The sequence below is a fragment of the Cervus elaphus genome, chromosome 13 (assembly GCF_910594005.1).
Source record: "Cervus elaphus chromosome 13, mCerEla1.1, whole genome shotgun sequence".
In the NCBI taxonomy this organism is placed as follows: Eukaryota; Metazoa; Chordata; class Mammalia; order Artiodactyla; family Cervidae; genus Cervus; species Cervus elaphus.
Window position 1 is genome coordinate 59,882,006 of NC_057827.1, and position 26,415 is coordinate 59,908,420.

At 41.1% G+C, this 26,415-nt stretch overlaps 2 protein-coding genes across 3 annotated transcripts; one reads left to right on the forward strand and one right to left on the reverse strand.

Annotated features, from left to right (window-relative positions):
- Window positions 1–781: 781 nt before the first annotated feature.
- GON7 (GON7 subunit of KEOPS complex) lies at window positions 782–8,474 on the reverse strand. Of its 2 annotated transcripts, none has more exons than XM_043921815.1 (2): window positions 8,179–8,474; window positions 782–1,868 (listed from the first exon to the last, which is right to left on the reverse strand). In XM_043921815.1, exons 1-2 carry the CDS (start codon window positions 8,384–8,386, stop codon window positions 1,774–1,776), a joined length of 303 nt encoding a protein of 100 aa, XP_043777750.1. In that variant the 5' UTR covers window positions 8,387–8,474; the 3' UTR covers window positions 782–1,773. The 2 variants fall into 2 exon arrangements, with proteins under 2 accessions (XP_043777750.1, XP_043777751.1); XM_043921816.1 differs by having other exon boundaries at window positions 782–1,291; window positions 8,179–8,454.
- On the forward strand, window positions 8,428–26,201 carry UBR7 (ubiquitin protein ligase E3 component n-recognin 7). The gene is made up of 11 exons (XM_043921814.1): window positions 8,428–8,790; window positions 10,688–10,821; window positions 11,441–11,501; window positions 12,385–12,480; window positions 13,540–13,593; window positions 13,997–14,102; window positions 16,038–16,246; window positions 16,421–16,570; window positions 17,067–17,229; window positions 18,814–18,875; window positions 23,923–26,201. Exons 1-11 carry the CDS (start codon window positions 8,641–8,643, stop codon window positions 24,013–24,015), a joined length of 1,278 nt encoding a protein of 425 aa, XP_043777749.1. The 5' UTR covers window positions 8,428–8,640; the 3' UTR covers window positions 24,016–26,201.
- Window positions 26,202–26,415: the final 214 nt, after the last annotated feature.

The window sequence follows — 26,415 nt, forward strand, 5'->3', positions numbered from 1 at the left end:
GTATTACTTTAAAACCATGAACTATTTTAATTTCACATGTTAAGCTTTTTTTCTTATTTATTTGTTTGGCTGTACCGGGTCTTAGTTGCAGCACTCGGTATATTTAGTTGCAGCATGTGGGATCTAGTTTCCTGACCAGGGATTGAAACCAGGCCCTGTGCATTGGGGGCTTGAAGTCTTAACCACTGGATCACCAGTGAAGTCCCAAGTTTTTTTAAGGAATGTATAAAGATAAAAGATTATTGTAAATCAGTAACTGAGCTGAAGTTCCAAGGTTAGAGACATACCACAAACTAAACAAACAAGGTAATTTCTGACCATTTATAACTTTTTCAAGTTGGTATTGTTTTAATTACATAAAAGTACTTGGTAGAAGCCTGATGTTCCAAGTAAAACAATGCTTTAACATATAAAAAGGTGTGTAAATTCAATTTCCTTAATACCATGTACTTTGTAAGCTACAGATTTCAGAATGTGTAACCGCAAAAGTACTACGGCAATCTTTTAAAGGCTGTGTGTATAATCCAGCTCTGCCAGTAAGTTCTGTAACTCAGGGAAAATACCTAAGATTCAATTTATCTCTGAGTAAATCATATCATCTGTAAGGTTACTTCCAACTCTAAATTTCTGTGACTACTTGTGTTTCAGTAGGTACCTGTTACTTGATTTTATTCTCTGTAGTTTAGCTATCAAAATGAATCAGGAAACATTTATATGTGTAGTAAATGAAAAATACCTTAGTCCCTCTGACAAGCAGAAAAGGAATACATACACACACACATTTTAGGAATATATACATATATATATTTAAAGGACCTGATAGTTCCTTGTTAATCAAAATCAAAGTCTGACTACAGAATGACATGAAATATCTAAGTTATAGTCAACACAGGTTGCTATCCATGTTAACATAAACAGTGTATCACAGCATAAAAGCACACCCCAACTTGACTCTCTTAAGGTGCAGGGCAAACACCCGTCCATGAGTGGCATCATCCCCAGAAGTCCGTGCACTGAGTCCAGGCGCAGAGTCAAGGTTTCCTGGGTCTCTCAAGGGCTCTCCTTCCCTTCAGTACCTCTCACTATCCCATTTCCCTTCTACTTACACGGAATTGCCATTCTTTAATTTAAATTAATTAATACATTTATTTGGCCGCACCAGGTCTTAGTTGTGGCATGTGCAGAATCTTCAATCTTCATTTCGGCATGCTGGGTCTTTAGTTGTGGCATGCAAACTCTAGTTGCAGCATGCAGGATCCAGTTCCCCGACCAGGGAAGGAACCCAGCCCCCCTGCATTGGGAATGCAAAGTCTTAGCCACTTGACCACCAAGGAAGCACCTACCATTTTTAAATTTAACACCATTTTCATCACTTGCTCATGTCAGTTCCTTGAAATGTCCATAAACCTCGACATATATTTTTATAACAGAAGCAGAAGCTAAAACATGTAGACACCACACAATTTAATCCAATGGGTATTTAAAAAGTATAAAGTAAGAATTCAGTTGCCAACTTACTGGATATTATACATTATTAAATGTCTATTTTATTTCCATAATTTGAAACTGACTTCTCACCGAAGAAAAGTGATTCATTTCTAAGCATTTATGTCTTTCTTTGATGAAAACAGAAGAAAAGTTTCCTCTTTGACAGAACTGTCCCAGGGGGAAAAAAAAACAAATGCTTTCCAAATTAGAGTACAAGTCTTCCTTAAAAGTCAGTGTGTGGTAAATAAGATATGGTAGCAGTCTTTTAAATTTCATAAAAGCTAGTTAAGGTGGTGTTTTTTGCCGTTTTGCAGATGGTCCATCTGAATTAGTTCTGTTATCAGTGTTATTTTCATCTTCTGAATCATCTTCATCATCACCTTTTAAAACAAATATTTGTTGTATGACAATATGTTCAGTGGTTGAGAGAAATATAGATAAAATGGTTGATAATGAGACCATTTCACTTCAGGGATTAATAAAACAATGCATATATCAAATCAGCAATATGTACAGTTAAAAAGACTGCAGGAATTATGTTGTTTAAAACCTTTCTCTTCTATCACTTTTTTTTTTTGAGATGTAATTCATACACCATAAAATTCACTTTCAAAGTGTACAGATTATTGATTTAGATAGTCACTAGGTTATAAAACCATCACCACTAATTCTAGAACACATTTCATCTTCCAAGAAAGAAATCTCATACCAATTAGCAGTCACTTCCCATTCCTGGGTCGGGAAGATCTGCTGGAGAAGGGTTAGGCTACCCACTCCAGTTTTCCTGGGATTCCCTTGTGGGTGAGTTGGTAAAGAATACACCTGCATTGTGGGAGACCTGGGTTCAATCCCTGGGTTGGGATGATCCCCTGGAGAAGGGAAAGGGTACCCACTCCAGTATTCTGGCCTGGAGAATTGCATGGACTGTATAGTCCATTTGGTCACAAAGAGTCGGACACGACTGAGCGACTTTCATTTTCACTTCCCATTCCCCTTCGCCCTTGGTGACCACTAATCTACTTTCCTCATTTAACTTATATGCAGAGTGTATCATGAAAAATGCTGGGCTGGATGAAGCACAAGCTGGAATCAAGACTGCCGGGAGAAATATCAATAACCTCAGATATGCAGATGATACCACCCTTATAGCAGAAAGAGAAGAGGAACTAAAGAGCCTCTTGATGAAGGTGAAATAGGAGTGAAAAAGCTGGCTTAAAACTCAACATTCAACAAATGAAGATCATGGCATCCGGTCCCATCACTTCATGACAAATAGATGAGGAAACAATGGAAACTGAGACTTTATTTTCTTGGGCTCCAAAATCACTGCAGATGGTGACTGCAGCCATGAAAATAAAAGATGCTTGTTCCTTGGAAGAAAAGCTATGACAAACCTAGACAGTGTATTAAAAAGCAGAGACATTACTTTGACAACAAAGGTCTATACAGTCAAAGTGATGGGTCTTTCCAGTAGTCATGTATGGATATAAGAGTTATAAAGAAGGCTGAGTGCCAAAGAACTGATGCTTTTCAACTGCGGTGTTGGAGAAGACTCTTGAGAGTCCCTTGGACTGCAAGGAGATCAAACCAGTCAATCCTAAAGGAAATCGACCCTGAATATTCATTGGAAGGACTGATGCTAGGCTCCAATACTCTGGCCACCTAATGTGAAGAGCCGACTCATTGGAAAAGACTCTGATGCTGGGAAAGACAGAAGGCAGGAGGAGAAGGGGACGACAGAGGATGAGATGGTTGGATGGCATCACCAACTCAATGGACATGAGTTTGAGAAAACTCCAAGAGTTGGGGATGGACAGAGTCCTGGCGTCCTTCAGTCCAAGGAGTCGCAAAGAGGTGGACATGACTGAGCGACTGAACAACAAAAATCTATTTTCTTATCCCTTTGTCTGTTCTGGACATTTCATATAAATGAATCAAAATATGTGGCCTTTTGAGTCTGCCTTCTTTCACTTATGCTTTCAAAGTACATTCACACTGTATAGCATTTATCAGTACTTCATTCCTTTTTGTTGCTGAGGAATATTCCACTGTATGGATACACGTTTTGTATATCCACTCATAAGATGATGGATATTTGTGTTATTTCTACTTTTTAGCTATTATCAATAATGCGGCTATGAACACGTGTGCATTTGTTTTTATGGGAACATGTTTACAGCTGTCTTGGGAGAACTTGGAGTGGAACTAAGAATCTCTAGGACTAGAACTGTTGGGGTCGAATGATAATTTTACATTTAACTTTTCTGAGGAACTATCAAAGTGTTTTCCAAAGAATGTATCCCATTTTACATTTCCACCAACGTATGAGGGCTCCAATTTCTTCACATCCTAGTCAAAACACGTGTTACTGTTCTTTAGCCTTTCTGGTGGGTATGACACGCTATGTCATTGTGGCTTTGATTCTCCTTTCTCTAAAAGCCAGTGATGTTCAGCATCTTTTCACATGCTCACTGGCCATTTGTATATCTTATTCGGAGCACTGTCTCTTCAAGTTTTCTGCACACCTGGCAATTGGATTGTCTTTTTTTGGTCATTATGATGATTTTTTTTTCAACTGAAGTATAACTGACCCACAACACTGTTAGTACAACACCATGACTCAGTATTTCTGTACATACAAAATGATCACCATTTGTCATTTTAGTATTGCATTCTATCACTTTTGTAATTTTTACATTTAAAAAATTTTATACTTGTTAATTGAGATATTATTCATATAAGACAAAATCCATCATTTTAATCTCTATCACTTTTTTTTTCTGGGCTGCACCACAGGGCCTGAGGGATCTTGGTTCCCCAACCGGGGATCAACTCTGTGCTCCCTGCAGTGGACGTGCAGAGTCTTAACCGGCGGATCGCCAGGGAATCCCTCTACCGCGTTCAACAAAGGACATTCAAACTGTAACTCTCTGGGGGCTTCGTTAAACGTACAAAAGCATGTCCTCTTATATGAAAATATTACTGACCCACTATTAGCAGAACAGGTAGAAGTTGTTTTTCCAGCAAGCCATTTTTTAAATGGCTCCATGTGTACCTGTCCTTATTCCAATGACAGTATTTTCAATGGTTTAGAGAGGATCTTTTGGAGCCAAGAACCAGGACTTCACGCTAATGGAAACAATCTACTGGCTGAAATTCATGTAATATTCTGAATTGGTTCCATCACATTATCTGGCACTATCAAGATGTAAACAAGACGGAAAGAAAAGAAAGTACAGTACAGTTTAAGCTTCTCTACAGAGGAGTTACACCTTCATGACCACAGCCTTGTCATGGCGAAGGGGCTCGCATTATTCAATGAAGCTATGAGCCATGATGCACAGTGCCACCCAAGATGGATGGGTCATAGTGAAGAATTCTGATAAAACATGGTCTACTGGAGTAGGAAATGCCAATCCACTCCAGCATTCTTGCCTAGAGAACCCCATGGACAGCATGAAAAGGCAAAAAGATGATGCTAGAAAATGAGCCCCCCAGGTTGGAAGGTGTCCAACATGTTACTGGGGAAGAGCAGAGGGCAATTACTAATAGCCCCAGAAAGAATGAAGCAGCTGGGCTAAAGCAGGAATGATGCGATGCTGTAAAGAACAATACTGCATAGAAACCAGGAATGTTTGGAAGGTAAATTGGACACAGTCAAGTAGGAAATGACAAGAGTAAACTTCGACATCTTAGGAATCAGTGAGCTAAAATGGACAGGAATGGGCGAACTTAATTCAGATGACCATTATATCTACTACTGTGGTCAACAATCCTTTGGAAAGAAATGAAGTAGCCCTCATAGACAACGAAAGAGTCTGAAGTGCAGTACTTGGGTGCAATCTCAAAAATGACAGAATGATCTCGGTTTGTTTCCAAGGCAAACCAGTCATCATCACAGTAATCCAAGCTGAAGTCTCAACCACTGATGCTGAAGAAGCTGAAGCTGATTGGCTGTATGAAGACCTACAACTTCTAGAATACCAGAAATGATGTCCTTCTCATCATAGGGGATTGGAATGCAAAAGCAGGAAGTCAAGAGACACCTGGAGAAACAGGCAAGTTTGGCCTGTTTCAAAATGAAGTACAAAATGAAGCAGGGCAAAGGTTAAGAGTATTGTCAAGAGAACATGCTGGTCACAGCAAACACCTTTTTCCAATAACCCAAGAGACAACTCTACACATGGACATCACTAGATAGATGGTCAATACTGAAATCACATTAATTATGTTCTTTGCAACTTAAGATGGAGAAGCTCCACACAGTCATGATCTGGAGCTGACTGTGGCTCATATCATGAACTCCTTATTGTAAAATTCATGCTTAAATGGAAGAAAGTAGGGAAAAACACTAGGCCATTCAAGTATGACCTAAATAAAATCCTTTATGATTATGGTGGAGGTAACAAATAGATTCAAGGGATTAGATTTGCAGACATGAGTGCCTGAAGAACTATGGATGGAGGTTTGTAACACTGTGCAAGAGGCAGTGACCAGAACCATTCCAACGTAAAAGAAATGCAAGAAGGTAATGTGGTTGTCCAAGCACGCTTTACAAAGAGCTGAGGAAAGAAGAAAAGTGAAAAGCAAGGGAGAAAGGGAAAGATATACCCTTCTGAATGCAGAGTTCCAAAGAATAGTAAGGAGAGATAAGAAGGCCTTCTTAATGAACAATGCAAAGAAACAGAGAAAACAGCAGAATGGGAAAGACAGATCTCTTCAAGAAAATTGGAGATACCAAGAGAATATTTCATGCAAAGACAGGCACGATAAAAGGACTAAAATGGTAAGAACCTAACAGAAGCAGAAGAGATTAAGAGGTGGCAAGACTACACAAAAAAACTATACAAGTCTTAATGACATGGATAACCACAATGGTGTGGTCACTCACCTAAAGCTGGATATCCTGGAGTCTGAAGTCAAGTGGACCTTAGGACTATGAACAAAGCTAATGGAGGTGTTGGAACTCCAGCTGAGCTATTTAGAATCTTAAAAGATGATGCTGTTAAAGTGCTACACTCAATATGCCAGCAAATTTGGAAAACTCAGCAGTGGCCAGAGGATGGGAAAAGGTCAGTTTTTATTCTAATCTCAAAACCACATTCGCGTCAAGAATCAACAGTTAGAACCAGACGTGAAACAACAAACTTGTTCAAAATTGGGAAAGGAGTATGTCAAAGCTATATATTGTCACTCTGCTTATTCTGAGCTGAATGAAGCACAAGCTGGAATCAAGAGTGCCAGGAGAAATATCAGTAACATCAGACATGCAGATAATACCACCTTAATGGCAGAAAGCCTCTTGATGAAGCTGAAAGAAGAAAGTGAAGAAGCTGGCCTTCATGACAAATAGAAGAAGAAAAAGTGGAAGCAGTGACAGATTTTATTTTCTTGGGCTCCAAAATCACTGCAGACAGTGACTGTAGTCATGAAATTAAGACACTTGATCCTTGGAAGAAAAGCTATGACAAACCTAGATAGTGTATTAAAAAGCAGAGACATCACTCTGACGACAAAGGTCTGTCTAGTCAAAGCTATGGTTTTTCCAGTAGTCACATACAGATGTGAGAGTTGGTTCATAAAGAAGGCTGAGTGCCGAAGAATTGATGCTTTTGAACTGTGGTGCTGGAGAAGACTCTTGAGGGTCCCTTGGAAAGTATGGAGATGAAATCTGTTAATCCTAAAGGAAATCAACCCTGAATATTCACTGGGATGGACTGATGCTGAAGCTCCAATAATTTGGCCACCTGATGCAAAGAGCTGACTCACTGGAAAAGACTGATGCTGGGAAAGATTGACGGCAGAAGGAGAAGGGGGAGACAAAGGATGAGATGGCTGGATGGCATTGCAGCTTAAATGTCCATGAATTTGAGCAAACTCTGGGAGACAGAGAAGGACAGAGGAGCCTGGTGTGCTACAGTCCATGGAGTTGCAAAGAGTTGGACACAACTGAGCGACTGAACCTCAACAACGACAAAAGGGGAAGTAAGCCCTGATTCCAATATTTAGTTCTTAGGTTCTTCAGCTCAGGGTATTCAAGACAAGACTTAAGGATACGGTTAAATTTTCTGTTTCTGCTTTCAAACTGCACCTACCACACTGGGAAATGAAAGGAGTCCCTGACAGTGAAGCCTTGTTCATCTGAAATCTATTCCAATCTTCAGAATCTGTTCCTATTCTGTATTAGATGGCGGTCTTTCAAACATATTTGTAAGTTCACGCCTGGGAAAATTCCTTTTCATCTTTCTAAGCCCAGCTTAGAAATCATGCTCTCTCTTAAGACTTCTTGGGTTCTCTAGGTTTGCAATAGTTACAGAGAAGCCTAGGGTCATTCCTTCTACTCTTTAATGTCTGTCTGTCTAACCTCCCACAGAGTTCCACAAGAACAGGAAATGAGTCGCATTCACTTCATTCTTTCTCCAGAGTTCAGCCCAGTGACTGGCATAGGGCCGCAGGCGTTCAGTACGTTTTTTGTGTGACATAAATGAGAAGGGAATCGTGAAAGCAGTCCTACATTTAGAGTCCAGGTACAGCCCAAATTTAGCGAAAATAGCTAAAAATTTTCATTTGGAATTCTTCTTCCCCCGAGGCTCACCTTCTCCAAGTTTGTTACTTTACACGTGTCATTTCCCCGACTCCGGGCGCCCCTGCCCGCCCTCCTGTCGCTCCCAGAACCGTCTCAGAGCTCACCGTCCAAGGCCTCGTCGGGAGCCGCCGCCACCCGGTCCTGTGCTTCCTGCTGTACCTGAGAGCCGAAGAGCTCAGTCACCAGCTCCCTCATCTGAGCCACACCGGACAACAAGCTCTGGAAAGGGTCGGTGACGCCCGGCGCCTCACAGGGCACCCGCAGCTGCTGTCGCTGCCCTTCCAGTCCGATGTACTCGCCCAACAGCTCCATAGCGACCGCTACGCTTCAGGAGCGCGCCACAGAGAGGCGCCACCGGAAACGGAAACCAGCACGCCGCGGACGCAGGCGCGGAGAAGGGAGAGGAGCGACTTCCGTTTGTCGGAAGTCGCTCCTCCCCCTTCCTTCGCTCCCCGTCTTTGGGATTGGTGCCTGGCGCCGCGGCCCCGCCTCCTCCGGCCCCGCCTCTCGCGACCGCTTTTCCCGCCTCCGCCGGGGCCGATCGGCGGTCCGGGTGACAGTTGAGGATGGCCGGAGCCGAGGAGCCAGCTGGGCGACAGTCGGAGTTGGAGCCCGTGGTATCGTTGGTCGATGTACTTGAGGAGGACGAGGAGCTGGAGAATGAGGCTTGCGCCGTCCTGGGCGGCAGTGACTCGGAGAAGTGCTCCTACTCGCAGGTGGGCGCGCGGCCCGGGCCTCGCCTCCCCCAGGCTCTCCTGAACCTCCCTTTCCCCACCTGTCTTTCCCTCTTACTTCCCGCCGGCCGCGGCCGGCACCCCATGGTGGTCCGGCGCAGCTGTTGGTCTTAGGCTTCCCCATCCCAGGCCCAGGTGCCCTTTTACCCTTAGTCTTCTGAGCCCCCTTCCTAACCTGTGGCCAGCAGGACGCCCCTCCTTTCTGGATTTTCCTCTGTCCGGCCCTCGATGTTTCTCCGGTTTTGGCCCCGGAGCAGCTGCTTTTTCCTTCCTTCCTCGTCTCTTCTCGGTGCCCCGGCCGCTTTTCACCAAACCAACTCCGTGACCTCTCACATCCTGAGCATCTTTGTCCCTACTTTTCCCATCCTCAGAGTGTTTGCTGGGTATTAAACGGGAGAGTCAAAGCAGAATTAAAGGAGGGAGCTCTGGATTTGAAAATCTCTCCGCGTAGGCTGGACTCCTGGACAGCTGGTTCCTCTGCAATTTAGTTTGACAAGTGCTAGCTGGTTTTTTGGCGAGAGGAAGCAAGACCACGTCTGTCTGCAGTCGGCCCCCCAGGGGGATAGACCGGAACCCGAACAGCTGGTGGCACTGGCAAAGGAAAGGAGGGGAGGAGAGATGGCATTCGGAAGATGGTGGGAACAGGGACTGGAGGGGGTGTGACGTAGTGTTTGGTGACTCATCCTATGTTTCTAGGTTCAAAAATGGAGAATGGTGGGTAGAAGAAAACTAATGAGAGATGATACTTGATAGGAAGAAGAAGGTTACCTTCCAGGCTGGTGGAGTGGAACATTGCAGGATGTGGAGAGAGACGTGGGGTCTTTATGTGGTGTGGCCTGAGATCACAATACCAGTTGTCATCAATGACCAGTTTACACTGCAAAGTGGTTAGATTTTTTTTTTAATACACCTGATATCAGAGGTATTTAATGTTGGCTGATATTTTAAAACCTTTGGTCACCACTGAAACAACTTTTTCTCTGCTTGCCTTTTAAAAAAAAAAGCCTGTATGTAAGTTATTTTTGAAAGGTAGTTAGATTTTTAAAACTGACTTCCTTAAAAAAATTTTTTGTATTGTTGTAAAATATATGGAAAAGTGCAGAAACCATGTATAAGTCTTAGGAAAGCAAAACCGAAAACACATGCAGGTACATACCACCCAAATCAAGAAATAGAACATTACCAGCATCACAGAAGCTTTCCTGGGACTCCTTCTTCCCAGAGGATGGCAGCCATTATCAGGATTTGCTTTTCTTTCAACTTTTTATTTTGAAATGTTTAAAGTCTACAGTTAAATTGAAAAAATAAAATTTTGAACACCTGTGTACCTTCACATATATTCACTTTTTAGCATTTTACCACATTTGTTTTATCTTTTACTTCTTCATTGTAATATACTTTGTTTTTTTTCCTGAACCAGTTGAAAATAAATTTCAGACCATGACACTTCAACTCTAAATATGTCAGCATACATCTAAAAATCAAAGGGATTCATTTAATGCATTGGTTTTCTCTTTGGTGGAATCACAAGCATTTTCCAAAATTAAAGTATGATTATTCCTTACATAAGCATACACACATTCTCCTGTATTTTCATGTGTTAAAATAGTTAAGCAGACCGGCTTATTCAAAGCTGACTGAAAATGTTAACTTCTATCACTTTGAGAAAAAGTTATATGAAACGTGTATGAAGCCTGCAACAGTGTTTTGGTATTCTATTGTATATGCTTTTTTATTAGTCTCAGTGGTTTTTACAGGAAGATCTTGACCACAGATAATCTGATTTCAGTTATTTCTCAGATCATAGTATGGGCGTTAGGTCACTCTGCCAATGTTTCATCAATTTTCTGACTTTTTCCATTGGGGGGCTGTCTTTTAGGGTTCAGTAAAGAGACAAGCACTATATGCCTGTAGTACCTGCACTCCAGAGGGAGAAGAACCAGCAGGAATTTGCCTGGCTTGCAGTTATGAATGTCATGGAAGTCATAAACTATTTGAGCTATACACAAAAAGGTAAAGTGGTCAGAGGATAAATGATCAAAGGTAAAATGATGCCAGATGCTTTGCAAATGTTTAGATTCTTTTCCAGTTGCACTTTTTTCCTTAATCATGTTTTTGCATTCAAAGTAGTTGTGCCCTGGTAAATTTAATGCAACTGTTTTATATAATATAATCAGAAAGAACAGTTTTTCCAGGGGACCTTTTAAAATATAATTATGGGGCAAACTCAAACTACTCCTGCTGTTCTGCCACTGTTTTATGTGTGTTGTGTGAGATACAGATATTTGTCTTTATGCATGTTAATTTCTTGGAGAAGGAAATGGCAATCCACTCCAGTATTTTTACCTGGAGAATTCCATGGACAGGGGAGCCTGGTGGGCTACAGTCCATGGGATTGCAAAGAGTCAGACATGACTGGGCACATAGCACACACATGTTAATTTATAGAATTATTAAATCTTTTATTATAATGTGCTTGGGAAAATTGAGGATTGGATACATGAACAACAACCAAGTCCAGTTTTTAGATCCTAGAAGCCAGTTGAAAGGGAAGAGGCTATGATATGAATGTAAAGAGTAGTCTTTAGATTTAGAAGAAAAATTAAAATTGGCTCTTCCTCCTTTCTTTCAGAAATTTTCGTTGTGATTGTGGAAACAGCAAGTTTAAAAATTTGGAATGCAAATTATTTCCTGTAAGTAAGCACAGTAAACGATAAATGCATGAAAAGTAGCTAAGATTGGTATCTGTCCTATGGGATTAAAAACCAAGAATTTTCAAAAAGGAAGTTCTATGCTTCTTCTTTGCAAATGAGCAAATCAGTGTTAGATTGTACCCCATTTTTTATTTGTGAAAACTAAGTAACCTGTTCAGAGCCTACCTTAGATTGTAATTAATATGAAAGGTTTTGGGGGTAGTGTTCTAAAGTCATTCAGGTTTAGTTGTGTTGATTGTGCTCATGCTCTGAGGCTTTTTAAAGAAAAGGGTATGACTTTTAAAACTAAATAAAACTGGGCAATAATGAGCATGGGTTATTTGCATTCAGAAGTTTTTCACTGCTTTTTGGATAATAAAGACTATCTTCTACAATAACTTTCAGTGAAATAACAAAAATGAAACAGAAAATAAGGGACTTTACAGTATTCAATCATGATTGCTAAAGTTGTCATGCTCTTTCCCTCCTTCAAAGATTATTTTTAGACAACTTCTTTTCCTACTTTTTACCTCCTAGTAATTTGGGGCTTTGACTATCACAGCTGGGCATTAAGAAATATTTTGAAATTCTAGACCAGTGTCAGCTTCCATAGGTTGATAGTTAATATTTATGATTCATTCTCCCCCAATTAGTACAAAGAAGGTATAGAAAATAAATTTTATCTTTTCCTTGTATTTCCTTGTATCCTGCAGAAAGTATTACTTTGTAGGATGAATTTTTTCCCTTGTACTTCGAAGACTAGCTTCCAGGGGAGGGAGGGGGTACAGATATTTAGTGCACAAATTTATTGAATGCATAAATTCCATGATGCATGAAATTATAAAGTTAGGCCATATTTTATATTGAAATTAATATCTTTCAGGACAAAGCAAAGATAAATTCTGGCAATAAGTACAATGACAACTTTTTTGGATTGTACTGCATTTGCAAGAGACCTTACCCTGATCCTGAAGATGAGGTAAGAGATTTGGAAGTCAGCACCAGGACTGTGTCATCTCCAGCCTTCACTCTCCAGCCTCTTGTCATATTTGGCCTTTTAGCTGTTGAGCAGGGATTTGGGGATTGTGAAAGTATTCTAGATTTATCCCTTCTTATGATCTGACCTGAAGCTACAAGTAGTACGGAGCCCAACTATTTTTCTCTTTCTTACATCATGAGAAATATTGGACAGGACTTTGTTAAGGTCAGAACTTTTTTCCTTCTTCCCTCTCTTTGCCTGCCTGTTTGCTCCTTTTCTCTGAATACTTTCCAGAAAATGACCTTCAACTTCTTGCATTCCTACAAGGAAAGAAAATAGGGTGCACTAATTGGATTCTCTTAAAAACTTCAGTTAGAGGTGTATGCAAAATTTTAAAAGAATTTTTATTCTTCCTCATTCTTGTACCTTCTTACCTCCCAGACATAACCACTGTTAACACTTTTGGTGTATATGTTTCTAGACCTTTTCCTGTGCACATATAAGTGAGTGAATGTGTGCTTTAATTTCTAGTTTCCTTTTCTTTTGACAAAGGCGAAATTCTGTAATTAACTGTGCAACTTGCTACAATTCACATTACCTCCCTGGGCCTGGGTTTGTGTGTGAAATGAAAATATATTACTTATTCATAAAGTTTTGTGGTAATCAGATAGAATAACTGATACAAAAGTTTTGATAATTACTCACAAAGTGCTTATCTCAATGTAACCCTTTTGTAACCCCAGTTCATGAAGAAAGAACTTCTTTGACCCCTTGAACTGCTGTTTCTCCCTGTCTCCTTGACTTTTTGCATGTGGATAGTGGCCTTACAGAATTGGTAGAGAATTATTTAATATCTAATTCTAATGTGTGCCAGACTTACTTTGATATTCCAGAGTTCATTGTCAGTCAGTTCATTCGCTCAGTCATGTCCAACTCTTTGCAACCCCATGGACTGCAGCACACCGGGCTTCCCTGGAGAAAGGAATGGCAGTGTTCTTGCCTTGAGAACTCCATGAATTTACTGTAATCATTAACAAACAAATTGTTTTTCTATGTTAGATTCCAGATGAGATGATCCAGTGTATAGTCTGTGAAGACTGGTTCCATGGAAGGGTAAGGAGAGCTTTGACCTTTTAAACCCATTGTCTTTACAAAGAGAAAAGATCTTGTCTTTTTTTAATTTTTTATTTTTTTGTATTAAAAAATTTTTTTTAAAATATTTATTTATTTGGCTGAGTCTGATCTTAGTTGTGGCATATGGAATCTAGTTTCCTAACCAGGGACTGAACCGAGGCCCTTGGCATTGAAAACACAGAGTCTTAGCCACTGGGTCACCAAGGAAGTCCCAAAAAGATCTTGTCTTTTGGAATTCAATTATATTTCACATTATCACTACTCTTCTAAAAAATACTATAGAGATATGATCAATGTACTGTTGCAATATTTTATAAAACAATGAACTTTTCGGACAACTTGGTGATGACAAGGAGAATAACTTGGTTTTCCGTGTTCCCAGCATCTTGGCGCCATTCCCCCTGAGAGCGGGGATTTCCAGGAGATGGTGTGCCAGGCGTGCATGAAGCGCTGTCCTTTCCTGTGGGCGTACGCTGCCCAGCTGGCAGGTAAGCGTCTGTGGAGTTGGCATGCCTCCAGCCTGGGCCATATGTTCAGTACAAATCAGCACAATTTGTTCAGTGTCTTAAGTTTTAGCTATTATGTTCTTCACTGTGTACTTTTACTTTATTTTATGTGGTTTGTTTTCTAACTTTTTATTTTGTAGCGGGGAATGGCTGACAAACAATGCTGTGAGAGTTTCAGTGAACCACAAAGGGACTCAGCCATAAGTACACATGTGTCCACTCTCCCCCAAACTTTCCTCCCATCCAGGCTGCCACATAAATTGAGCAGAGTTCCATGTTGCTAACATGGAACTATTTTTAAGGGACTCTGAGGTATAGAAAAAAGTATAAGAGCTGTTCCTTCTCCACAAGGTGCTTATAGATAGATTGGGAGACTGCCGAGAGTCAATTTATACTTAAATGGCATGATGCAGAATATGGATGAGACCAGATTGGAGAAAATGGAGAAAGCAGTTTTTAAGGGGATTTTGAAAGATAACAGAGCCGAAACAAGTTGTTCTTAAATATAAGACATGCTATTGGTTGAGGAAGGGGTGGCGACAGTTTGTCATCTAATGCTTTTACTGTACTCCGAGAAATTGACCACAAACCACTAATTAGTAATGAATGTTCTTAAGGTATGAAATACTTTATTTTACTCTTAATGCTATATGTGTTTATTTTTTAAATGGTAGTAATTCATAGTAGCTGTTGTTCCGGCCTCATAACTTCTTGCCCTTCTCACTTTTAGGGAACACTTCACCATTCAAACCTCAGGCAGCGTCCTACGTTTTTGTTTTGTCTCAAAGTTCTTGTACTTGGTGTGTCCTCTTTCTGTTCATATGCTTTTTTGTGTGTGTGTTTTAAAAATTTATTTATTTTTAATTGAAGGATAATTGCTTTATAATTACTGTGTTGGTTTCTACCATACGTCAGCACAAATCAGCCTGTTCGTATCCTTTTCAATTACGTCTCACTTTCTGCTAGACCTGAATCTTTTTCTCATTCACTGGATTTTCTTGACCCTTTCTCTCTGCCCCTTCTTCATTTCCTTCCCTGTCAGCAGATGGCCTCATTTCCTAATAAACTGAAAAGCCATCCTGCAATGTGAGTTCCCTTGTCATTTCTCTGCTCTCTGTCATTTCTGTCTCTGCAAGCGTCCTTTCTAATTTCCTCCTTGCATAAAGTAAAACTGTTGTTTTTGCAAAACTACCCTTCTCCTGTGTTTGCAGCTTAATCTCTTCCTATGGCCTCTTGCTTCTTGTGGTGTCCCTGGGTCTTTAACATCTATAGTATTTTCTGTTCTCATTTACATATAAAATGTTTAAGTAGTGATTGATATATTTTTTTAGCTCTTTTTTCCAGATGGTTTTTTTTTCTGTTCTTGGTTCACATTTTATTTTTTACTGGAGTGTAATTACTTGACAATATTGTGTTAATTTCTGCTGCACAATGAAGCGAATCAGCTATGAGTGCCCCTACAGTGTCTATTGCACATGCATGCATACTCAGTTGCTCAGTCATGCCCAACTCTTTGTGACCCCACAGACTGTAGCCTGCCAGGCTTTGTTCATGGGATTTTCCAGGCGAGGATATTGAAGTGGGTTGCCATTTCCTCCTCCAGGGGATCTTCCTGACCCAGGGATTGAACCTGCATCTCGTGCACTGGCAGACAGGTTCTTCACCACTGAGCTGCATGCATCCCTTCCCTCTTGAAACCACCCTTCCCACCAGTGATTGGTGTTTTTAAATTTTCTGTTATTTGACACTTTAGAATAGGCAGGCATAACCTAAAAAAGTGTCATTTCCTTTCTCATTATTCCAGAGATTCAGGTTAACTCTCTCCTTTTCCAGATTCTGAAGTATTTTTTAATACTAAGTGATTTCATTGTCTCACTAGTGTGTGGATGTGTGTGTGTGTTTTCATTGAACCTACAGTAACCAAAGTAACTACTGAAGATGATGGGTTGGTGCTGAATGTTGATGGAGTAGGTGATCAAGAAGTTATCACAACTGAAAATGGGGCTCATCAAGACAATGCCCTTGGAGAGGATGTTCCAGAACACGGAAAGGCTATCGTGAAGGAAGTTAAAGCAGAGCAGACAAACGAACCATGTACCAGCTCTAGTTCTGAATCTGATCTCCAGGTAACAAAATGAAATCTGAGCTGTAAAAGAAATAAAACTTAAGCAAAATTAATTCTGTAAGCTATGTAGCTTTAGATTTCAGTTGTACCTTTTGCCTAAGAAAATCCTTTTACAAAAATCTAAACTTTGAAAACGATGATAGTTTAAAATACACACTTCAAAACTTAATTTCAGAAAGCATGTCAGAATCAACATTTCAACACAGAATCACAGTCTGGCTGCAAACTTCAGGAGCTTAAAGCTAAGCAGTTTATAAAGAAAGACAGTGCCACCTATTGGCCCCTGAACTGGCGTAGCAAGTTGTGTACCTGCAAAGACTGTATGGTAAGTACCTGATCATGTTCAACATTAAGTGTTTTGTGGACAGATGCCTAAAATAAGAACACCTGGGAAGTTTATTTATGAAATTGGTATTAGAGTAAAGGGAATGTAAGGTGCTTTTTTTTATGAATTAGTGTTTGCAGTCTGAATGTTTATGGAAGCAATTAAGAATGATGCAATACTTATTTACTTATTTTCTTTTCAGTGGAAAATAGCTTTTCTATATCATAGAATTACTTGGAAACACAAATTTCTTGAAAGTTACAGTAAGTTGGTTTTTAAATAAAAATCTCTTAGATCATGCAGCATCTACTGGAAGTTGGGAGATTTCTAAGAGAAATTTGGACAGAAAGAATAAATCCTTCAAGCAACTCTGCCAAAAGGCTGGGATTTTTCTGGATATTAGGAAAATTAAATAAATTTTTGGTGATTCTCATGAGGTTGACTTTCTGAGAATGATATACAGTTCTAATGGGGAAACTGGTTTTATTTTTTAAAGAAAATGTATGGCGATCTAGATGTCCTGTTCCTGACAGATGAATATGACACAGTTCTGGCTTATGAAAACAAAGGCAAGGTTGACCAGGCGACTGACAGGAGAGACCCTCTAATGGACACCCTTAACAGCATGAACAGAGTCCAGCAAGTGGAGCTTATTTGTGGTAAATGCTGTTTGTGAAAATTCATAAAGTTCATGAAGTTTCCTTCACTATTAAAAAAAATTATATAGAAGGAGGACAACTAAAAATGGTTTAAATTTGGAATTGTATAGTAAGCCTCACTTATACTTGCTTGATTGTAACACTGCTGAGTGTTTAACTACTATTTCCATTGAGTCAGGGTTAAATGCTAGAATAACTGCATGCTTGAGAAACCATAACATGCTATTTTGATTAAGGGTAGATGTATAAGTACAGAATAAGAGGAAATCAATTTCTTTTTCCATCCATTGAAACACTTTTCACTGAACATTACATGCCATCTTTTTGACAGTTCTTGAGATGCTTCAGTGGTTCACAGGAAACCACTAGAGGGGAAAATATTCCCAAACCCTTAATTGCAGGCTTTTACATTTTTTCTCCCAGCATGCCCAACTTATTTTAGTGATTTCTGTCCTACAGTTTCTACTCTGATGCCACCACTTTTGTAACCCTTTTTTGACAGTGGTTATTTCTGTCTTGCATATGTAACTATTTGATTAATTTCCTTTTGCCTTTATTAGACTAAAAGCTTTTTGGGGATAGAGGCTATAACTTGAGGGATATAACCCTCAAGTTCCCATGTATATAATACAAATTGTTAAGTGAGTGAGTTTTAAAACTTAATGTTTGACAAGTCCAAGATACTTTAGCACTAGAATTACAGACAGATGGGAAACCTTTTAAAAAAATTCTCAGCTACAGGGACGGATTTTATTTTCTTGGGCTCCAAAATCACTGCAGACAGTGTCTGCAGCCACAGAATTAAAAGACACTTGCTCCTTGGCAGAAAAGCTATGACAAACCTAGACAGCATATTTCAAAGTAGAGACTTTACTTTGCTGACAAAGGTCCATATAGGCAAAGCTATGGTTTTTCCAGTAGTCATGTGTGGATGTGAGAGTTGGACCATAATGCAGGCTGAGTGCCAACGAATTGACGCTTTCGAATCATGGTGCTGGAGAAGACTCTTGAGAGTCCCTTGGACTGCAAGGATATCAGACTAGTCAATCCTAGAGAAAAATGCAACCCTGAACATTCATTGGGAGGACTGATACTGAAGCTGAAGCTCCAATACTTTGGCCAGCTGATGCTAAGAGCCAACTCATTGGAAAAGACCGTGATGCTGGGAAAGATTGAGGGCAAGAGCAGAGGAGGGCAACAGAGGATGAGATGGTTGGATGGCATCACTGACTCAATGGACATGAGTTTGAGCAAGCTCCAGGAGATAGTGAAGGACAGGGAAGCCTGCCATGCTGTAGTTCATGGGGTTGCAAAGGGTTGGATAAGACACAGTGACTAAACAACAGTCTTTTTGGGAGTGGGAATATCTGTTCCTTGAGGGTTTATTTAATGAAAAAGGGTTCCCAGATGTCAAAGTGAGGGAATTTGGGAGAAATTGAGGATAAATTTCTATGCAGATTTCACTTGAAGAAAAATATAGATTAAACTATTAACATACTCAAATAATGGTCAGGAAATCTTTTGTTCCTAAATGCAAATGGATTGTCTAAAATTTATGTCCTTTTCTTTGTTGTTTTGATTTAGAATACAATGACTTGAAGACTGAACTTAAAGACTATCTCAAGAGATTTGCTGATGAAGGCACAGTAAGTAGCGTTAACGAATTTTAATCATAGCCCTGTATGTTTTGAATAAAGTTTCTTTTTTTTTGAAGTGCAGTTGCTTTACAGTTTTATGTTACTTTCAAGTGTACAGCATAATAATTCAATATTTTTATAGGTTATACTCCTTTTAAAATCATTATAAAATACTAGCTATATTCCCTGTGCTTACAATATACCCTTGTAGCTTGTTTTATGCGTTGGACTTTATGCCTCTTAACCTCTTCCCCTGATGTGCCCATATGCCATCCCTCTCCCCATTGGTAATCACTAGTTTGATCTCTGTCTGTGATTGTGTTTCTCTTTTGTTATATTGATTTCTTTGTTGTATTTTTTAGATTCCACACATAAGTGATAACATACAGTATTTGTCTTTCTCTATCACTAAACATAACAACACCCTCTAGATCCATCTGTGTTGTTGCGAATGGGAGAATTTCATTCTTTTTCAAAGCTAACATTCCATGGTGTGTGTGTGTGTGTGTATACATACACACAACACCTTCTTTAACCATTCATCTCTTGATGGACACTTAGTTGCTCCCATATCTTGGTTCTTATAAACAGTGCTGCTCTGAGCGTTGGGGTGCACGCATCTTTTGAATTAGCGTTTTTGTTCTCCCTGGATGTACACCTGTGTGCTGTGCGGTGCTGAGTCGCTTCAGTTGTGTGCAACTCTTTGAGACCCCACGGACTGTAGCCGGCCAGGCTCCTCTGTCCCTGGGGAGTCTCCAGGTAAGAATACTGGAGTAGGTTGCCATGCCCTCCTCCAGGGCATCTTCCCAACTCAGGTATCAAACCCAGGTCTTCCGCATTGCAGGCAGATTCTTTACTGTCTAAGCCACCAGGGAAACCTGGATATATACCTAGAAGTAATTAACTGGATCATATGGTGGTTCTGTTTCTTTTTTTTGAGGGCCCTCCATACTATTTTCAATAGTTCATTTTCTCTGATGAAAAAGATGACTGAGAGCGTAGTATAGGTGGAGGGAAGGGAAATGAATAGTAGTGAACCGCCACCAGACCAGCCACATTGGGAGTCCTGCCCAAGCCTCCAGGTGAGGGGCGGGACCATCACCCAGGGTCTTGAGAGAGCAGTTGTAGCTTAGGAGGGGCCGTTGGATGGGCCACACTGGTTCTCCCAGTCCTGATCTTCCAGCAGGATTTCTTGGAGGAGGAAGCAAAAATGACCAGTCAGGGAAAAAATTTAAGCCAGACCTCTTTTCTGTGATTTGGGGTTCTATAGTTTAGAATAAAAGAATTTGATAATTAGGGGCTAAAACATTTGTCTTGCTGGTTAGGAGAGTCTAACAACTTTTAAGAGTGACACTAACACTATAATGCGTAATCTTTTTTTTTTTTTATTCATTTATTTATTGATTTGGCTCTGTCAGTCTGAGTTTTGATATATGGGGTCTTTAGTTGAAGCAGGGCAACTTTTGTCTAGTTTTAGCATGTGGGCTTAGATGCCCACGTAGGCATGTGGATCTAGTTCCTTGACCAGGGGTCAAACCCACATCCCCTGCATTGGAAGGCAAGTTCTTAATCACTGGACCACCAGGGGAGTCCCTACAATGTCTAGTCTTTTAAAATAGTTCTCCAGATGAATTTTCAAATACTTTCTAGTTCTTTACTACTCATATGTGTTTATGATGGAATTTTTTTCTAAAATACTTTTCTATCTTCCAAAGGGAGATATAAAATAAAACTTAACTTTTCTCTTCATGGCCTATAGTTGTCCTCCTGGACAGTAAATGTTCTGCTCTGCTACCGCCAGACAGACTAATGAAGTCAGACCTGGATCTGACAGACACTTAGGACATGCCCTGAGACTTGCTTTCTTGGGAGAAGTCTCTGCAGGTTGAGCGTTTTCTTATAAATATGGGAAGGTCTTGTAGCTGCCTGGATAGCTGGCACTGCTGCCTTGCGGCAGAATGAATTGTGAAGTCTGAGGGTAAAGAGTCTTCTGAAATGGTTTGCTCATTTTTAGAGAATGTTCCTCATTGTCACTGTGGATGTCCTTTTGTTTCCCAGCAGCTCTTAACTGTCAGTTATTCTCATTTCTGTTGCAGAGGCTGTCCTCTGCTTAATGAGGCCTCAGCCTTCTCTCACGGGAACTCCAAGTGTCCACGAGTGTAACTGTTTTAAGGTCCATGCTGTTAGTGGCTGTTCCAGGTCTTTCAGCTGTGTCAGTCAGCAGTGTCAGAGTGTACACTTGTGCCTCTGCTTCTGTGTAGTTTGTGGTTGCTGTGCTCATTATTGATTTTGTTTCACACACAGTTAAAATTACACACAAGAAAAAAAGCAGGTGTGGTGTCCTTTGCTTTTCACATTTGAAACAATTTTATCCGGAGTATTCACATGTGTCTTCAACATATGGGTCTTTGTTATCACTGGAGCCATTCTTAATGAGTCTGAGGTAATTTTTAAATCAGATGTGATGATTTGAAAGACAGAAAAAATATTTTTTATTGTTTGTTTTCAACATTACTAACTAGATATTTACAAATACCTCAAGTTGTCATAAAGCTTGTCTGCTTTGGTTGTGCTTGTCCATAATATGGTCTATTTTTTGTTTGTTTCCTTTTTTTTCTTTTTCTTTTTCATAATAAGGTCTAGATGTTGTCAAATAATGGCCTGCCCTTTATTTAATGTTTGTGTCTGACTTAAAAAAAAAAACACTTAGAAATGCACATTTTCTGAGACAAACCAATAAAATGATTTATTATTGGACCCAAGTATTATTAGGGCTTCTCCAGTGGCTCAGCAGTAAAGAACTGGCCTGCCAATATAGGAGATGTTGGTTCGATCCCTGGGTCAGGAAGATCCTCTGGAGAAGGAAATGGCAACCCACTCCAGTATTCTTGTCTGGAGAATCCCATGGACAGAGGAGCCTGGTGAGCTACAGTCCATGGGGTCGCAGAAGAGTTTGGACAGAACTTAGTGACTTAATAAACATTTACTCTTTAACATTTCTACTCTTTATGTTGGCTGTGACTGTTTGAGGATGTCTGGAAACTAAAAATGGCACACATTGTATGGTTTGTGGGTTCTTAAGTCTCCTCCTCCTGTATCTTTGCCAGAGAAATGGTTTCTTTGCATCACCTTTCAGTATTTAGTGTCTGTGATCCAAGCCAGGGACAGAGGCTTCACATGCGAACTCCCTAGTAGCCTACCTAGCAGCATTTGTAAATGGACATTCCCAAGCCCGGTCGCTCAGAGCTCTGAGCTGCGGTGACCTCAGTGTGTGTTAGCCGTGTGCATCTTGAGTCTGTGAGGGGTTCTCATTCCCACTGGTTGACCTCCAGCTTATTCTCAGTGTCTGTGAGGCTAGTGTCAGCTACCAGTCTGGTAGAATACTGACGAAATGTGAAGTTCTTTGAAGGATTAGTCAGTATCTTACCCCATTGAGTTCTTCAAGTTGGCTTTGCACTTGGGGGTGTTCGCACTCACTCTTGGGGAGAGGAGAGGGAGGTTTTCACTTTACACACAAGTATTTGTCTTCTGTCTTCCTTCTCTTTCTCCTTCTTCCTCCCTGCATTCCAGTGCTTTCTTTTTCTCTTTCCTTCTCCATACCCCACCTTTATTTCCTCATAATAATAAGAATGTGCTACAAAATTAAAAATCATGTTGGTAACAGCGTGCTGCCTTTGTAATTAAACATCTCATCAGGACTTCCCTGGCGGTCCAGTGGTTAAGACTCCTGTCTGAAAGCAGGAGACTTGATTCTATCTCCTGGTCAATCCCTGGTCAGTCAGGGAACTGGGATCCTGATAAATAAATAAATAATAGAAAATAAAACCCACATTAACAAACCTGTCAATTGTGGCACAAACTCCCTCTTCGAGTAAGCAGGAACTCCTTCCGGGTCATCCCGGTTTACTTTTTTAATCCATATTCCCCCTTATTTTCTTATTTTTAATGTTCTATTTCGCTGATATCATGAACACTTTTGATACATGAACAGTGTGATGCTCTAATCCTTTTTCCAGTAAAATACAAGATAAATTTCTCATTGTATAACATGAATATTCCATTGACTGAGAGTACTGCTTCCATACTTTTGCCAATTATTTGTCTGTTTATGTAGCGAATATCTTTAATTTTGGACTCCTGAAAGAGGGAAGAGTTTGGGGTTTCTTCTTTTTTTTCCAGTGTAAAGGAGAGAGCTTGCCGCTGCTGCTAAGTCACTTCAGTCGTGTCCAACTCTGTGTGACCCCATAGACGGCAGCCCACCAGGCTCCCCCGTCCCTGGGATTCTCCTGGCAAGAACACTGGAGTGGGCTGCCATTTCCTTCTCCAAAAAGGAGAGAGCACAAGTGTCAAAAAAGCCACCTTTGTTTGCTGGGGTGCTTGTGCGGAACTGAGGGACATTCCCAGGACAGCCGTGTCTTGAGGGAGCACGGTGGCCTCAGGAGACCTCGGGGCCCTCAGCATTCATGCTGGTTCTGTCACTTCTCTTTTCAGGTGACAGTATTCATAGAGAACCTACTCTGCCAGGCAGGGCTTTTACAGGCATTATGTCTCGTCTGTTCTTCAAATGGCCCTATTAAATGGGTACTACTTTCATCTCTCCCTTTAAAAAAAAAATTATGTATCTGGCTGCATTGGATCTCAGTTGCATTATGCAGGATCTTTCTTTGCCGTGCACGGGCTCTCTAGCTGTGGCGCTCGGGCCTAGTTGCTGGACAGCATGTGGAGTCAGTTCTTCGGCCAGGGATTGAACCCACATCCCCTGCACTGCAAGACAGATCCCTAGCCTAGCGGACCACATGGAAGTCCCCCTTTCCTCTCGTTTCAATGAGGAACCCAAGGGTGGCGGTGGAACCCCCACGGCACCTGTGTGCCATGTGCCTGCCATGCGACTCTGACCCCGCAGTCTCTGAGCCTGCATGAGCTCGTCTGTGCAGCGGAGACAGGATAACTGGGCGCCAAAATAATCCTCATCACCGATGTTGTTGGACCTGACTGTGACTATTACAGCTCTTCTGTAATGTGGCTGCCTTTCCTAATCTTTGCTTTCCATCCACAGGTGGTTAAGAGAGAGGACATCCAGCAGTTCTTTGAAGAATTTCAGTCAAAAAAGAGAAGAAGAGTGGACGGAATGCAGTATTATTGCAGCTAGAGAGGAGTGCAGCGCCTTCTATCCAGGCCGAGGAAGACCCACTTCCTGTTCCAGGAATAAAAGAGGCCGCCGCCGCCTCCAGCCTTGAGCTTCCTTCGCTCTCCTAACGGCAGTAGCCACAGTGTTTATGCTGATTTCACAACCAGCATTCTTCTTTCTGACTCAGCTAAGTGCAACTCATTCCATAGACTTGAGCCCCCCCACCCCCAGTCTAGCCAGGGTTATTTGTTCAGAAGTTTCAAGAAGTTTGATTTGTTTTTGAAAAAGTAAACTCGTCTTTTTTTACCCACCCCCCCCCAATGATTTGTTCTTTTAACTCCCAAGTGTGTCTGCTCTGCCACAGCCTCTGTCTTCTAGGACCTGCTTTGAGGAGTGTCGCAGAAGCCCTGCTCTCAGCTCCACAGGTCCCCTCACCCCTCTGATCGTGGTGCCTTGGGTCAAAGCTTCCTCAAGCCTGGTCTGCTTCTGTCCCGTGTCCCTGTTTTCTGAGGTTTGGTCATGGCCCAGAAGGAATCTCAGAGCTCACTTCATCTAGGCTGAACCTCCGGAGTTAGCCAGGACTGCAGCTTTTTGGTCTAGACGTGTGTCACACGCAAGGAGGTTGGCTGATGGCAGGATTGAGGAAGCCTACCTTTGTTACAAATTTTACTAATAAATTTAAAGTGAAAATGTCATTCACAAATCTACTGACACTAGAATATTAGAACTTCAGTACTGTAGTGCTCACAGGGCTTCCTGGAGAAAATCTGCCATTATATCAAGACTAGTCCCTCTCTGCTGCCTAGAAAATAGACCGGGTACTACCCCGTGAAATCTTGGTGGTTTACAAAGTCCTCTGAGTTTCTTTATATTATCAGGGATATTCATAAGCATATATTAAGAATAGACCTATTTTGATATTGTTCTGTTAAGAAAATGTTATTAGAAGCCCAGTAAATTATTTCCCCCTTAAATCTGTGCTGAAGAAAAAACATACTGGCTTAGCTTACTTGTAAGGAGCAGGGGCAGCGAGTGCCCTGTTTTGGGAGAGGCAGACTGTGGAAGAGATCCCAAACAAGGCCCCAGGCCGCGCAGATGGTGAGCTTTAAGTAAAGCATAGTCCCTAATGTCAGTCCGCAGCTAAGTCCCTAATGACTGTGAGATCTTCTTTCGAAGAACCTCATGGGATGTTGTTTAAAAGCCCATATTTGAGGGGATGTCCTTACAGTTGGTTTGAAGTGTCTTTAAAGCCCCTCAGTCTGTGTGGAAAACACCTTTCAATAAACAAGAACCCTCAGTTGCTCTCTCCCTCTGGAGGAGCATGGTCTTTCCTGATGGTAGACGACACACTTTGAGGTGTGTGACTATAAGCATTTGAGGCTTTGGGGCCACAAGTGTATATTAATTTTTTTGTGTGTCCAGCAGTCACATGTACCCACTGATCCCCGAGTACAGTGAACTCGGCCTAGAAGGCAAAGGCCTTCAAGAAATAGTACAGTTCATATTTTTCTGCCTCATACCTCCTAATTACAGATCCCCAGGAAGAGTGATGTGTGGAACGGGAAGATCTCGTGGCCACAGGAGAGGCGTGTGTGCTCTGAGCTGGCCTTGTGGAAGGCTGAAGTGGCCAGGGCCAGGGCTCCAGGCATCTCCGAGAGGGCCGCCACCCCCAGCTTGGGAGCTCTCTGTTCTGAGCCTGAGGATTTTTGAACCCTTCTCTGCAAGGTGATACTTGTTGTGTACCATTACGGCCTGAAAGGCTCTATCTTCTCAGGCATGTGAGTTAACCACCAGAAAGTTCCTTCCTTCCTTATGACAGGTCAGGACCAAGTCTCGGCATCACTGCACAGCACACCACAAACCCCCAGTGCTGAAGGGCTTGTTTTAGGAAAGGTACTGTTCCTCTCACGTTAACCAGAAGACCTCTCTTTTTTTTTTTTTCTTAAAACCTGTTGTTCACAACTAGTTTTCTTATTGACTGTATTGGACCGTCTCTTCTTGTAGAGACTGATTTTGGCCAACATGTGGCAGTTGATATTAATGCATGTTTTATGCAAAACAAGAATATGATATTAGTTACTTTTAAGGAGTTCTGGCATTGTATGTGCATTTTTGTAGAATTGTTACAGGACTTATAATTACATACTTAACTCTAATCAGGTTTCTGTAAAAATTTAAATAAATCAATTAAAAATAGTGGCTCTTCAGATGGTTTCTCGTCACATTTAAATGTATATGGCCTCCGTTTGCAGAAACAGGAACCATGTGAGTCCACTGTGGCAGCTCCATCCGCCCTGGGGCCTGCTCCAACAGAGGGGCTGGCTCCTGTCTCCCCAGGACGATGTGACCTGATCCCAGGACACACACACACACCCCAGACCTCAGGTCTTGCCAGCAGAGCTTCTTTGCACATGGGTGCAC

Excerpts from the sequence above, each read along its gene's own strand:
- GON7 (XM_043921815.1), bottom strand. The coding sequence starts at position 8,386 with ATGGAGCTGTTGGGCGAGTACATCGGACTGGAAGGGCAGCGACAGCAG. Across the intron at positions 1,869-8,178 it reads TCCCGACGAGGCCTTGGACG|GTGATGATGAAGATGATTCA; the intron begins GTGAGCTCTGAG and ends TTGTTTTAAAAG.
- UBR7 (XM_043921814.1), top strand. The coding sequence starts at position 8,641 with ATGGCCGGAGCCGAGGAGCCAGCTGGGCGACAGTCGGAGTTGGAGCCC. Across the intron at positions 12,481-13,539 it reads ACCCTGATCCTGAAGATGAG|ATTCCAGATGAGATGATCCA; the intron begins GTAAGAGATTTG and ends TTTCTATGTTAG. Across the intron at positions 16,571-17,066 it reads GTACCTGCAAAGACTGTATG|AAAATGTATGGCGATCTAGA; the intron begins GTAAGTACCTGA and ends TATTTTTTAAAG.